General features: G+C 38.6%; 1 protein-coding gene across 2 annotated transcripts in view; it reads right to left on the reverse strand.

The window, feature by feature from the left end:
* Positions 1-1,286: 1,286 nt before the first annotated feature.
* The window catches only part of LOC121871032 (oxysterol-binding protein-related protein 1-like), a 175,781-nt gene continuing 163,123 nt past the window's right edge, over positions 1,287-13,944 (reverse strand). For both annotated transcript variants that reach the window (XM_042373093.1, XM_042373094.1), the window contains exons 20-25: positions 13,002-13,106; positions 9,416-9,539; positions 6,968-7,111; positions 6,440-6,522; positions 4,828-4,959; positions 1,287-4,320 (exon numbers count right to left, since the gene is read on the reverse strand). In XM_042373093.1, the coding sequence (XP_042229027.1) occupies positions 4,218-4,320; positions 4,828-4,959; positions 6,440-6,522; positions 6,968-7,111; positions 9,416-9,539; positions 13,002-13,106 (691 nt within the window). In that variant the 3' untranslated portion in view covers positions 1,287-4,217. The remainder of the gene's footprint in view (positions 4,321-4,827; positions 4,960-6,439; positions 6,523-6,967; positions 7,112-9,415; positions 9,540-13,001; positions 13,107-13,944) is intronic.

Consider the following 13,944-nt stretch of genomic DNA (forward strand, 5'->3'; position numbering starts at 1 on the left):
TCACCTAAGGTTCCTAATTATCAGTAATCATGCAGTGCAATGGGATGAGTGGACAAAGTTAGCAAGTGTGATAAAGGAGTGAGCTGGATGAATCATAAATATATTGGCATGTCTATGACACTGATATGTTCCAATATAAGGCAATTTTCATGAAGTGATTCTTTCTCTTAGGTGTATATAGATCATGTACATAATCTGCAAGCAATTAAACAAGCAATAAGTTTTCTACACAAATTAATTTAGGAACTTTAAAAGCAGTACACAGTATACTGTATAAGCGAGACTGCTTTTTAATATCTTTATATATTAAAATGTACACAAATAATAATCCTGGGTACCACTGCTGCATCAAAAGCCGACAACACCATCAGTGAAATATTCCTATGAGGCAGTTACACTTTATACCCAGTGGAGGCCTATCATCACTTAAAAATTTATTGCTGTATTATCTTGACAAAGAGCTTGTGAAGATACATTACAGAATTTTAATTAGAGACAGCTAAGAATTCAGTAAGAAAGTAATGACTGGAGACTTTCATCATTTGATAAGCTCATTTCAACATAAGCTTCACTGTCTCTGCAGAGCATAATGAAAATTGTTGAAGGTACATCCTTGAGTATACGTATATCGTAAAGGTTAATTCAGTATATATATATTTCATGTCTAGTGTCTCAATTGTCGAGTTTATTTAAATCTGTCAATGAACGTTAAGATAACAAATTAGTGAAATGAGTTCACTGTAATGACAGATTAACAGAAACTTCCTGTGTTGTTACACTGCAGTAGAGTAATTTGATAGAAAAATATGCAACTGCCAGACTAATAACAAAAGTGGTTTATAAGAAATCATTCTTTCATATGTAATTCTGGTATTATTCATAAGCTGTAAAGCATATCTCTGGAAAATAAGTGTTGTGTAGACGGAATTTACTGATATATATATTCCATAAATAAAGACGACACTTGTAACATTAACTAGTGTGAATAAATATAATACTGTTCACAGTTTTCTTCAGCCAACATGCATTATGAGGATGATACAGGTATTCTGTTATGTATCGAGTCGAGTCACTTCATAATACTATACTGTATAAATACTTGATAATGGCTTCTGCATCTATTCAGATATTCCGAGGCAAATAATTTACCTGCATTGTTAAAAAAAATCCAGAAATCTTGTGAAATGCAATAATGGCTTTTTCCTGAAACGTGGTTTATGCAAATATGATCTAAATAGTTTCTTAGGTGGGCCAATATAAACTTGGGAAAAAAAAAAGTGTGTGTGTGTGTGTGTAGTATTATTCATTTATTAAAACTTGTTACACTGTAAACAAGTACAGTACAGTACAGTAATATTACTTGCCATGTGAACTTATTTTCAGCAGTGTGAATGTTAACTTTTTGCTTATCAAATAGTACTGTAAGTAGTTAAACAATTGCTACCAATGGTCATTTATATTGTGGAAAGAATAATGGAGATGGTATCAACAAATGACAATTATCACCAAAGTTTATTATGATTACAGTACTGTACAGGTTATAGTCACAGATATCTTGTTGTTTAAGCTTAAGATGAATCTGTTAGATATTAGGTCAGTTTAACCATAATCTGAATGCTAATAGAAGTAAACTGATACTGTATTAATGAATATTAGTGTCCTTGTTTTAACCTGTATTAGTAGCATCACATATTGTTAATGAATTTTAGTGTCCTTGTTTTATCCTGTATCAGTTGCATCCCATGTTGCTAATCCTTTAAGTGGAACTGCAAAGAAAGAGGTTAGTTTGGCTTATCTTCATTAACATCATTCACTTAACATAATCATAACCCCAGTGAGGAAGTAGTGAACAGTGAACAACAAGCACATATAACATATACGTACATTCAGGCAGAAACAGACACATATCTATTGAGCAGAGCAACTAGGGTTCACATTATGGACGCTACACTCTAGAGGAAGTAACTGGAGAATATCCCAATACTGTATCTTGCATAACTCTGGTTACTAAACAAAATTTCACGATAAGATTTCAAAATTAATGGTAATTCCCATCTATATTTTCTTTAACAATAAATTTTCAATACTTTTTTGTTCAATAGTTATATTTTGCTTTGTTAAATTTAACTCACTTTCACTTGAAGCCAATCTTAAGCTAAAAAAAACATACAAATTTCATAAACATATTTAGGAGAAAAACATGACACTAACAAGTTATGAGAACTGATGAAGCCAAACAATGATGAAAGTTTTAAGAAAATGATAATAACACAATGAATATGTCTCACCTTCATCCACAACTAATAATATTCAGTGCTATAGTGAGAAAAATATAATTTTTTTAAAATTTATAGTAAACTGTTTTCATTCTTGGTCTTGCAAAAGGATTGAAACTCTGTAGTATAGACACATTTAGATAACATGAACACTATAACCTAACACCATTTCATAATTACTAAAGTACACTATAATTAACAAAAGGTTTCTTTAAGTAATGAAATTATACATTCATTAATATCTTGAATTAGATAACTTAAAACATGTATACTCTAGGTATAAATGATTTACAGTATGAAATAATTATCAGACAATTAACATCATAAGTATGTATCTTAACTTCCTTCAGTTTTCACTTTTGAACCAACGTGAAAATAACACAATTAGTTGATAAACAGCGACAAAATATTGCTTTACTACACAATTTGTTTCAAGTGACCATTAGAGCCATCCACAGGACCCCAATAAGGAACTGACACTGCAAATGAAGTGGGCACATCAATTAAACATATGTAAATACACATAGAGAATGTATCCACAGAACAGTCATTACTCGTAACCACAGGAATGATGGTAATCATATTTTAAGGTATCAGGCCCGGAACGTATCACACACACACACACACATATCTATGCAATTCCTCTCTGCCAATGGTCTCAGGGGAAATAAATTGGCAGCCGGACGGACAGACAGACATGTACTATGACAGAAAGATGGGCAGCCCTACAACACCTCCCTACATTAGGTTTGAGGAGTACCGGAATTCATTTACTGTTAATTTACACTTTCAAAAATTCAGATCGAATGTGGTAAAAATACTCTGCTGACAAGTCTACAGGTAAAACACACAACTATATGGGAGATGTACTAATGTACAAATTTGATCTCTAATGTAGATGAATGAGAATTCTCCATAAATTTACTCCTTCTACACACACACATGCACACTATATGTGGTGACCAAGATTTGAACTAAAACATTAACATGGTCTTCTGCAAATTTGGGTTTTGTTTATATTAAGAACTTTAAAAGTTCAAGCTCGAAGCTGTGTAACTTTTTTTCATTTGTTTTTAGTATGAGAGCACGTCCTTCATCAACTGAAATATAAACAATAACATAAACATTTCAACAATTGTTTCATCCAACTCTACAGTACAGTAGACCTACGAGGAGACATATAAAATAAAGGTAATCGTAATCAATAAGAGTAAACATTAGAATTTTATGTCATAGATGTGGATTAAAAATCTAGTAGACTCCATGATACACTTCAACTTATGTTCTTTCAAATGTATTTTCTTAAAATTTTCTGTTTCTGAAGATATTTGACAATACAAAATGTAATCTAACCACCTTACTGTGCTTCTGCCATGAGTGTCTTTAATACAGTACTTCAAGCTCAATATATTTTTCTTCAGTGTACAAACAACCAAATGGAATTTCTGCACAATTCATTAGTCAGTTGGAAGTTTCCAAATATTAAACGTCTAACACTGACATACAATAATCACACCTGATGTTAATGAGTATTTTTCTTTCCTTTTTTTGAGGTTCAGAATATTTCAAAAATGTATTTTTAATTAATGATAACCTTTCTGTTATACATCCTTGTACAGAAAGTGTAAAGTGTCTTGTTATCTGCAGCAATTATAACTTCTTACATTTGTAGGTAAAGGTAGTACGCATAATTGTGCCTTCATGATCTACCCGGTAACTTACCAGTACTAATCACTTTGTTACTTACCAGTTTTCAAGGTTTGTTATATCACTTCCACTTCTCAAGCAAATATCAAACCTTGTGATACAAACCATAAAAAGTAACTGAGTGTGTAAAAAGCGGATATGATGCCATTGCTTGATCAGTCATGACTGTAATGGCATTATCCGAAAGAAGCTCCTCTGACAAGATATGGTGTTTGAATATGAGCTGCTGCTTCATCAGAAGATGTCGATAGTCTCATCAAAGTTACGATCCCAGTAGCCACCAGAGTACAGCCAATCTGCTTGACGAGTGAATGGATTGGTCCCTTGTTCAAACCATCTGCAAGGAAACCTTTAAGTAATATACAGGGGGGTATATAGCTTTGTCAGAGGGACAATGGGTGTCTGAAAGTGATTCATGAATCAATTTTAGAAAATACAAATCAACGTTAAACACATTTAAAAATAAACCATCAATGCCTTAGGATAAATTTTTATAAGTGTTTACTTGTTAAGGCAGTCTTTATCTTTTCCCTTAATTCTTTTTTCCATTGTAAAAACATTGTGGTACTGTACTGTAATTTCATTGCAAAAACCTGGAGTTCCTTTCTAAACATATTATAGTTACCCCGGTACTATTTCTGGATACTGTACTAAATAGTTACGTTCTACTATTTTAAACTTTCCAGTGCGATAACCTAAATAACTTGTTTACGTCAAGACGCATTACACCTACCAGATCTACATATCTACCTGTAACTATAATTTCCTACGGGCCTCTCTCTCTTAATCATTAAATTTCAACTTGTTATAAATGCTTTATGTAAGCCATATATTACAGTAGTACCTGGCTTTCCACTCTTCCTTGCCCTTTTTCCTACTTTTCCTCGCATCTCTCTGCTTCTCTTCGAGTCGATTTTTCTCATTAGCTGCTGCGTCTATGTCTCCACTTTCCAACAGCCGAATATCCGGACGCAACCTGCAAGGTCAAGTTTGTGGCTTTAACAGTTTGTTCTTCATCATTGACAACAGATTAGAAGATAAAGAACAGAAGTAAAGCAGCTGAAGAAGCATATGATGAATAGTAACTCAGGTTTAGATGAAGTGGTGAATAAAAGGAAAGAAATTATAATTAACTGTAAGTGAAAAATATTCATGAAAATGGGAGAGTGGGGGGGGGTGGGGGGGGAGACCTGTAGGAATATTATGAAAATAATCATTAATTGTTGTATTTACGGTATCAGTATACAGTACAGTGGTCCCTCGCTTAATGAACACAATTCGTTCCAGAAGGTCGTTCATTAACCGAAAATTTCGTTAACCGAAACCATTGTTTCAAGGGGATTTTGGGTAATTGGTTCCAGCTCACCGAAAATTACATACATAGTAAAAATAAATGCAGTAAAGTACACTTACTTTGAGGTGTGTATGTAGAAGGCTCCTGGTTGATGATGATGAGAATTAGAAGTGGGGGTGGAGGAGAAGGGAGAAGAGAAGGAAGTGGGGGTGGAAGAGAAATCACTCCATGCTTCATGCCGTCATTTCACCCATAAAATTTTAACTTCACTAGGTGTAATTCAAAATTATTATCTTTAAATCAACACTGCACTGCACTATATATTGTCAATATGTAAAACACATTTCAGAATGACCAATAATTGTACTGTAAAAAGTTAAAAATAGTTTATGTTCAAGAGAGCCACAAGCAAGATGTTACCTCCACTGACCAGAGATACAAACTGACGCCTTGATGGGTGAGTCAAGTGGCTGATTGGTGCACCAAAAACAAGTTTCCTGTACTGCAATTATGTTAAATAAGTGTTAAAATTACTAAAAATTTTAATATAAAACTTGGAAAATTATTGAATAGTACAACCTTCTTGATATTTACTCAAATGGTAACGAATTTAAGCCCTAGAACCGATTACTGTATTGGTGGACTAATATTCCAGCTGGTGAGCGAGCGAAAACATGTTGACATGATTTCGTAAAAATTTCGTTAACCGAATTTTTTTCTTTAACCGAATTGAAGATTCTTATGGAAGGTAATTCGTTAACCGAAATTTCGTTAACCGAGGGATCACTGTATTAAGATATCGAATGGCCGTGTAAGAAGCATAATTGAAATGCTCTTAACCGGGAAACCAAACGCATTTAAAAACCCCGAAAGATGGTATATAATCAATGTTTGTATAACATCTTAACATTTTTGGACGGCTGTCAAAAGTTTCTACAATATACGTACTCTGTATGTATGTGTGTGATTGTGTGTGTGATTGTGTGTGTGATTGTGTGTGTGTGTGTGTGTGTGTGTGTGTGAAAAAACAGTGATGGTGATGTAGTGAAGGAGATACAACGATGGTGATGTTGTGAAAGAAATACAGTGATGGGATGTGAATGAGAAATATTGAAGACCTAGAATGGTTACAGGAGCACAGTATCACTATCAGGGACCTCACCTGCAGTCGGTGGGTCCTAAGGTTCGGCGCAACTCCTCGCTCAGCTCGTTCAGGGACATGGCGAACAACGTGAAGTGGTAGTACTGCAACAGTTAACAGTGTCAAGGTTGTATGATGAATATTAGTGAAGACAAAGGATAATACTGTACTGATGAATGAGAAAATTGAGGGTGAAAAAAATAGAGTACAGTACCGTACATGTTTTATGAAACATGAGACACACAGAAAAGGAAATAAACTGGTGAAGGTAAAGAAGACATTTGCAAAAAGAGAGCAAAGAAGAAAGAAGTAAATATAGACGAGAAGATTGCTAATGAAAGGTTATAAGGCATGAGAACACATGATAAGAGGTAAAGGTGCTATTAATGAAAATGGGGGGTTTAAGTCACGTTTGATATGTATATACAGTATATATATATATATATATATATATATATATATATATATATATATATATATATATATATATATATATATATATATATATATATATATATATATATAGTGGTGGTGTGTATCAACAATTACCTGAGGGGATGTAAGTGGCCTGGGGTCGGCTTCCCACAAGGTGCTGGAGTTAGGAATGTCGATGCTGTAGGAAGAGTCTGTCCTTGGGTAGCCGCCCTCTTCTGGCTCTTCAGGGGGCTCCCCATCCTCCACCTCCACCCCTGCCTGCAGCAACAACAACATATTGCAGTTCCTCATCTACAATCACCAGCGGTAATAACAATGCATGGACGAAAAGAATGGCACAAGTGCAGGCGCTGTCAAAAGTAATCATCCACACCCTCCCTCCATCATACCCTCGAGCTCAAAGCTTTTCTACGCAACGAAACATAAGAGGGTGTGTGAAGAATTGGGGGGCTAGATGGTGGCGGAACCGGTTAAGCAAGAGGGCGAAAGTCAAGGGTGTTAAGGTTGGTGGCTGTAGTTTGACAATGAAGGCCTTAATGACTGACAGTTGATAGGTCTAAAGCCCAAACATCCAACCAATCAGGAGGGGTGTCATATGAACATAACTTTTCCTTAGTAATATCTATGTCTTTACTTTAGACTGTGGGGAGGAATGTGAGTGCGCCTTTGGCAGGTTAATGTGTCATTAAGGTTGATAAAGCGTCTTACTTCCGTGAGGGAAAGCCCATGGTGTGGCTTTGTGTTTGGCCTTGTTTACCACCAGTAACACTAAACTGGGCTGTCGACCATTCCCCCTCTTCATCCCACGTTTACTTACCTTGCAGAAAGGACCGGCCAAGAGCAGTGGTTAGGTGGTGGAGTAGGTGTTTACTTTTAACCGTGACTGTATACTGTGTGACTTTTAATATAAATTACAACGAGAGTAGTGCAGCAGTGCACAATACTGGATACACTTCTGGTTCTGCATATTGCCCTGAGAGATTGGAGCGCCTGAACTTTCCTAGCTTATACTGCAGATGGGCAAGAGGCGACCTAATTGAGGTGTATAAGCATCCCAAGGGGCACTACTCAGTCGAGTGTCCTTACTTGGAGCTGGCGTACGCTTGCCTCACAAGGGGTCACAGCTCATAATTGAAGGAGCCGCAGGTCCAGAAAACTGTGAGGGCAAGCTTTTTCGGAGTGAGAGTTGTGAACTCTTGGAACAATCTGCCAGAAAGTGTTGTGACGGCACCGAGTGTGAGTTCTTTCAAGACCAGACTTGACCAACACTGAAGCAGGTTCAGGTACATTCAGGAGCCGGTGTATGCCCAGTACCTGCCAACAGTGCGTAACAGAGAGCCAGTACATGACTAGTACTTGCCAACAGTGCGTGACAGAGACGTGACCGACCGCCCAAGCGGCTAATGAGCCGATCAGTGGTGAAGAGGATAAAAGTAAAAGATACATATTCATGGAATGCTTAACTGATTTATCTGTAAAGATAAATATGCAAGGTATAAGTGACACTCGTACACCCATACAGACAAACGGTCATATCCATACTATTTTCTCTCAAATCAAGATGAAATATGCTATTTGTCTGCATTTATGTATTTCTTGTAATTTTCTGTTTTTTTATTCACGATGTTAACAGTAGAATATTAATACAGTATTTCCTAACATTAATTGTTAATGCTACGGTAAATATATGTCACTGAATATTCATCATCACCCAACTAAACCTAATTACTAAAATTTCATGCTGAAAACTATGTTTATGAAATTTCTACACATTTTTAAAGACCATACCTGCTAGAATGTTCTTTATATCTACACACACACACACCTCTCTATTTCTGTAAATAACTGTTTGTATCTAGGCTGTTACTGTCAGTCAAGGTTATGTTGCCCTTAATTCACAATTTCTTGCCTTCCTCACAGCTGCTCCTCGTCTCATGAAAGTCTGAAATAGTATAGTTGATATATTTTTGTCACATGATTTCTAACTATTGTTTCAGCCTGCAAATAAATCTTAAATTACAACCGATAATATTAGTCTACAGATTTCAAGTGTCTCTCGCACCCCATCTCTTATAAAATTTTCATTGTCAAAAGCACGAGATTATTCTTTATCTCTCAAAACAACAAGGTCTTTCTCAACTTCCCTCACCAACACCAAGGTCTTTCTCAACTTTCCTCACCAACATAAAGGTCTCTCAGTTCCCTCACCAACGTCAAGGTCTTTCTCAACTTCCCTCACCAACTTCAAGGTTCATAACAATACAAAGGTCTCTCACCTTCATTTACCTACATCAGGGTCCTCAGCTTGTTTCACAAACACCAGGGTCCCTCAGGTTCCCTCACAAACGGCGAGGGACCTCATCTTCCATTCACTAAAGCCCTCACCTCTAACACAAATCAAGTTATCTCAAAGCTACACTCCTGAAAATGCAGGTCCCTCGGCTTTCATCAGAAAGGTCCAAATCCCTCAAAATACGGTATATAGCCAACATCCAGGTCCTTTTAAACTCCTTCACTAACATCCATGTACAGTTTCTCTCAGCAACGGGGCCTTTCATTTACCTCGGTGTCGCTACTCATCCTGAAGGAGGAGGTGATGGTGTTGAGCTTCTTAAAGACTTTCCTGGGAGTGTGGGCCGGGCTGGCCCCCGCCGAGCCATCCTCACTCTTCTTCTTGTCGCTCCGTCTGCGGGTGAGAGTAAATGAGACTGTAGGCTATGGAGCAAGGGGTGAAACGGGGAGTAGGAGAAGCCAGCAATGAGTTAAGAGGAGGGATAAGAAGATAATGGCGGAGTAAGAAGTAAAATTAAACCACTTTTTAAGCAAGGTGTAACATGATACCAGAAATTTTTTAAGAGGTATCGAAACATAGTTCAGATGAATTATAGAATGAGAGGAAAGGGTTGTTGTTAGACATTATACAAGATGACTTACAGATGTAAGATGAAAATCGTGGAGTGATGCAAGAGAGACGAGATAAATTAAATGTAGCAAGAAATACCATTGAGAAATGAAAATTTTTAGCAGAAGCGCTTAGAATCTGCTAACATAAATTTGAAAAAACAAGAGCGGCTAACGAGCCGATCAATTGGTGAAGAGGATAAAAGAAAAGTACTTGTCAACAGTGCGTAACAGATGTGACTGATCGCCCAAGCGGCTAACGAGCCGATCAGTGATGAAGAGGATAAAAGTAAAGTAAACAGTAAACAACTCTCCAACTTATATGGAAAAGGTTACAAGAAACAACAACATAAACTTATGAGAGACATTACATATGGTGATCACATGCCTGAACTTTACATTCTCAAATAATCACACGTTAATATTTTCCCCTTGGCGTTGGGTATCATGGTGTGTGTATGTGTGTGAACAACATTACAGTATCTATACTGTATGTGTGTGTGTGGACCGAGGGATTACACATCTTATATAATATTTGTGTTTGATCAACGGAGTGTAATAATAATAATAAAATACTAATAATAATGATAACAACAAAAATAATAATAATGACAATAAATAACGGTTTATTGAAAAGTACAGCAGCCAGGGGTTTAAAATATACAATGGACAAAATAATGACTTGCAGTATTAGGTATGAATCACTGCTAGAGTAAACACGTGGTTGTAGGCCGCCACACTGATGGTATCGTAGGGGGAACACGTGGTTGTAGGTCGCCACAATGATGGTATCGTAGGGGGAACACGTGGTTGTAGGCCGCCACACTGATGGTATCGTAGGGGGGACACGTGGTTGTAGGTCGCCACAATGATGGTATCGTAGGGGGAACACGTGGTTGTAGGCCGCCTCACTGATGGTATCGTAGGGGTATCGAGATATTAATGTTGTCTAGCACTCAGGATGGATGGAAACTCTAAGGTGGTTTTCTTGTATAATATAAGTTATATGATAGACAGTCTGGAGCTGGAGGTGCCGTGTGGTGAGGGAAGCTGCTCAGTAGAGACGTTCGGTGAGTAGCGTGTTGTAGGAGGTAGATGTGCAGGAGCTTCGTTAGAGAAGATGTTGCCTGTTGCTGGCCTCCTGGTTGAATGAATGCTGACAGCGTGGAGCTTGCTGGAGGAGGTGTTGCTTGTTCAGGAAGATGGGCAGAATGAGAGTTGGTTGGTGAGGAAGCTCAGAGAAGGACAGCTGGTGGGTCGCCATGCTCGCTGGCGGGAGCGTGGACCGCCAGGCAGGCGAGGAGAAGCGAAGGCCGCCAGGCAGCGGCGGAGGAGGAGGTGTTGCTTGTTGTAGAAGAGAGGCTAGAATGAATCTCAATGGAGAGACAGAGCTTATATACCCAGCAGCCGTGAGTCCTCTATGAGTCATGTTGGGAAAACCCGAGAAAGTCGCCGGTTCCTGGTTCCGTTGCTAAGATACGGTAACATCTGGTTGGTTGCTAGGGAAGGCGGTAGCAGGTGGTGGCTGTGGCTACGCAGTTGTAGGGGAGACGTCCATTACAGTATCGTAGGAGGGGAACACGTGGTTGTAGGCCACCACACTGATGGTATCATAGGGGGGAACACGTGGTTGTAGGTCGCCACACTGATGGTATCATGGTGGGGAACACGGTTGTAGGTCGCCACACTGATGGTATCATAGGGGAACACGTGGTTGTAGGTCGCCACACTGATGGTATCATAGGGGGAGGTCGCCACACTGATGGTAATGTGGTTGTAGGTCGCCACACTGATGGCATCATGGTGGGGAACACGTGGTTGTAGGTCGCCACACTGATGGTATCATAGGGGAACACGTGGTTGTAGGTCGCCACACTGATGGCATCATGGTGGGGAACACGTGGTTGTAGGCCACCACACTGATGGTATCATAGGGAGGAACACGTGGTTGTAGGTCGCCACACTGATGCCATCATGGTGGGGAACACGTGGTTGTAGGCCACCACACTGATGGTATCATAGGAGGGAACACGTGGTTGTAGGTCGCCACACTGATGGCATCATGGTGGGGAACACGTGGTTGTAAGCCGCCACACTGGTTGGTTCCCACGGTCGGTACAGTTGGTACCTCCCCTCTGGTATTGTAAACATTGACTTGATAACAGCCAGAGTTTCCACTGTCCACCTCACTGTCTCAGCACCATGTTCATTCACTGTTATTGTTTTCCTCTCTTTTGGTAATTGAAATTGACACTTGTGATTAAACAATCCTTGTATTGGTTTCTTAGTGGGGGGAAGGGGGGAGGGTTGGGGTGTCCCATGTTGACCCGGCTGCTCCATAGGGAGCGCCGAGAGTCGTCTGTCCACGACAGTGTGTGTGTTCATAGAATGTGTGCACAGAATAATAGCGTTACAAAATTATATAAATCTATTGGACAAAGTTTGTATATAGGAGAATGTGTCCATGAAATAGTGAATATACGTAAAATGATGTGTAAGTCGGTAATGAGTGAGAGGAATACAACGTGTGTGGAGAGAGCGAGGCAATGTGTATACAGTACTTCATTTGTATAAAATTACAGTCATATACTGTAATTGTTTCATTGGGAACTGTTTTTGTACATAAATAGAAAGAAGCATTTCATCATTTCTAAAGACTAAACATCACACACGTAAGATAAAGATATGTCTTTAACCTCGACCACATACACACAGGTATACTGTACTCACATAAGAATACGCAAGCACCTGTCCTAGACCTTGTGAACACCTTCACCAAGAATAAACATACTGAAGAGAAACTCCTTGAATTACACACACCTGAACCATACACACCAACACAATGGTGGGCTTATACACACATCAAGACTAAATACACACACACACTCATGTTCACATTCAATACCCCCCCACACACACACACACATTCATGTACACATTCCATACCACACACACACACACACACACACACCACATACATATTTTTTCCTATCTTAAATTACCGCTTTGACGGGGAAAGGAAGCCGCTGGTTTAATTAACTTCCCCCTTTGTTTTTGAAGTTTGTCCTTCATTTTCCTGTGTTAGTACAGGACGGCACTAGAGTACCCGGAGAAAACCTGTGAAATTAAATTAAGTCACACTGGACAACACCCTTCTCACACCTGTCCGGGAGGGGAATTTGAACCTAGAACACAATAGTGAGGGATACCCGTGATACCCCCCCACCCCCAACGCACACACACTCACCTGAACTTGTGTGCGTTAGTCTTCATGTATTCATCGTAGCTGGTGTTATCTGTAGCGCGCAGGAAATCCGTCCATTTACCGTACAGGAAACACAACTTCTTTTTCCTGGGGGAGAATAAATAATCTTCTTAACATTGGAGATAAAAAGTGAAGTTAATGAATAAGATCAAGAAGGAGAGGTGGGGGGGGGGGAGGTGTTAAAGGAGAGTAAATATGGGACTTTGAATACAGTAATATGATAAATTCTTAATCGCTTGCTTTCTACAGATCAGTAGACATCAGTTTATGACATCACCAAAAATACCAGACGTTAAGAGTATAAACAGAAAGTTAACAACAGAGAACATGTTCATATTGTTAATGTCATCATCATTCAGTTCTTCCACCTGTCTCTCTATAGCTGTGCACATCAATTGTACTTTTTCCATATATATTTGTCTGTGTAAATCTCCTAACTGTCTCTCGGTGAAGTGTTATACAATTGAGTTAGAGGATGAGTGAAGGCGAGTGAAGTTCAGGGAAGATTAGACTGATACTAGGCTAGTACCAGGGTCTGGCCCAGCTTATTTTGAATAAATTAAAACGATTTTTGGTCCACAAGTTTGAATTTCCGCATGCACACACACACACACACACATACACACACTAATACTCCTGTACTACTACTTTGTTGTCACTCAGAATCGAGTATGACGATCATCATTCTTCGTTGGTGAGCTCTGAGGTGACTGCACAGAAGCTTACATCTGTGAAGGTGATGATTAACTGTGAGCATTTTTGCCGAAGACGAAGAAAGCTTGAGTGAAGAAGAATTAGAGATGAAGAATTATATAGTACAGTAGATCCTTATGACCTGGAGGATCGTGAGGTCTTGTCACATGAAATATATTCATTGATTCATAAAATATCACGGGAAAAAAGTGTGGACTGAGCTAATATGTTT

This window comes from Homarus americanus, unplaced genomic scaffold (assembly GCF_018991925.1).
Source record: "Homarus americanus isolate GMGI-L3 unplaced genomic scaffold, GMGI_Hamer_2.0 scaffold52512, whole genome shotgun sequence".
Taxonomy (NCBI): domain Eukaryota; kingdom Metazoa; phylum Arthropoda; class Malacostraca; order Decapoda; family Nephropidae; genus Homarus; species Homarus americanus.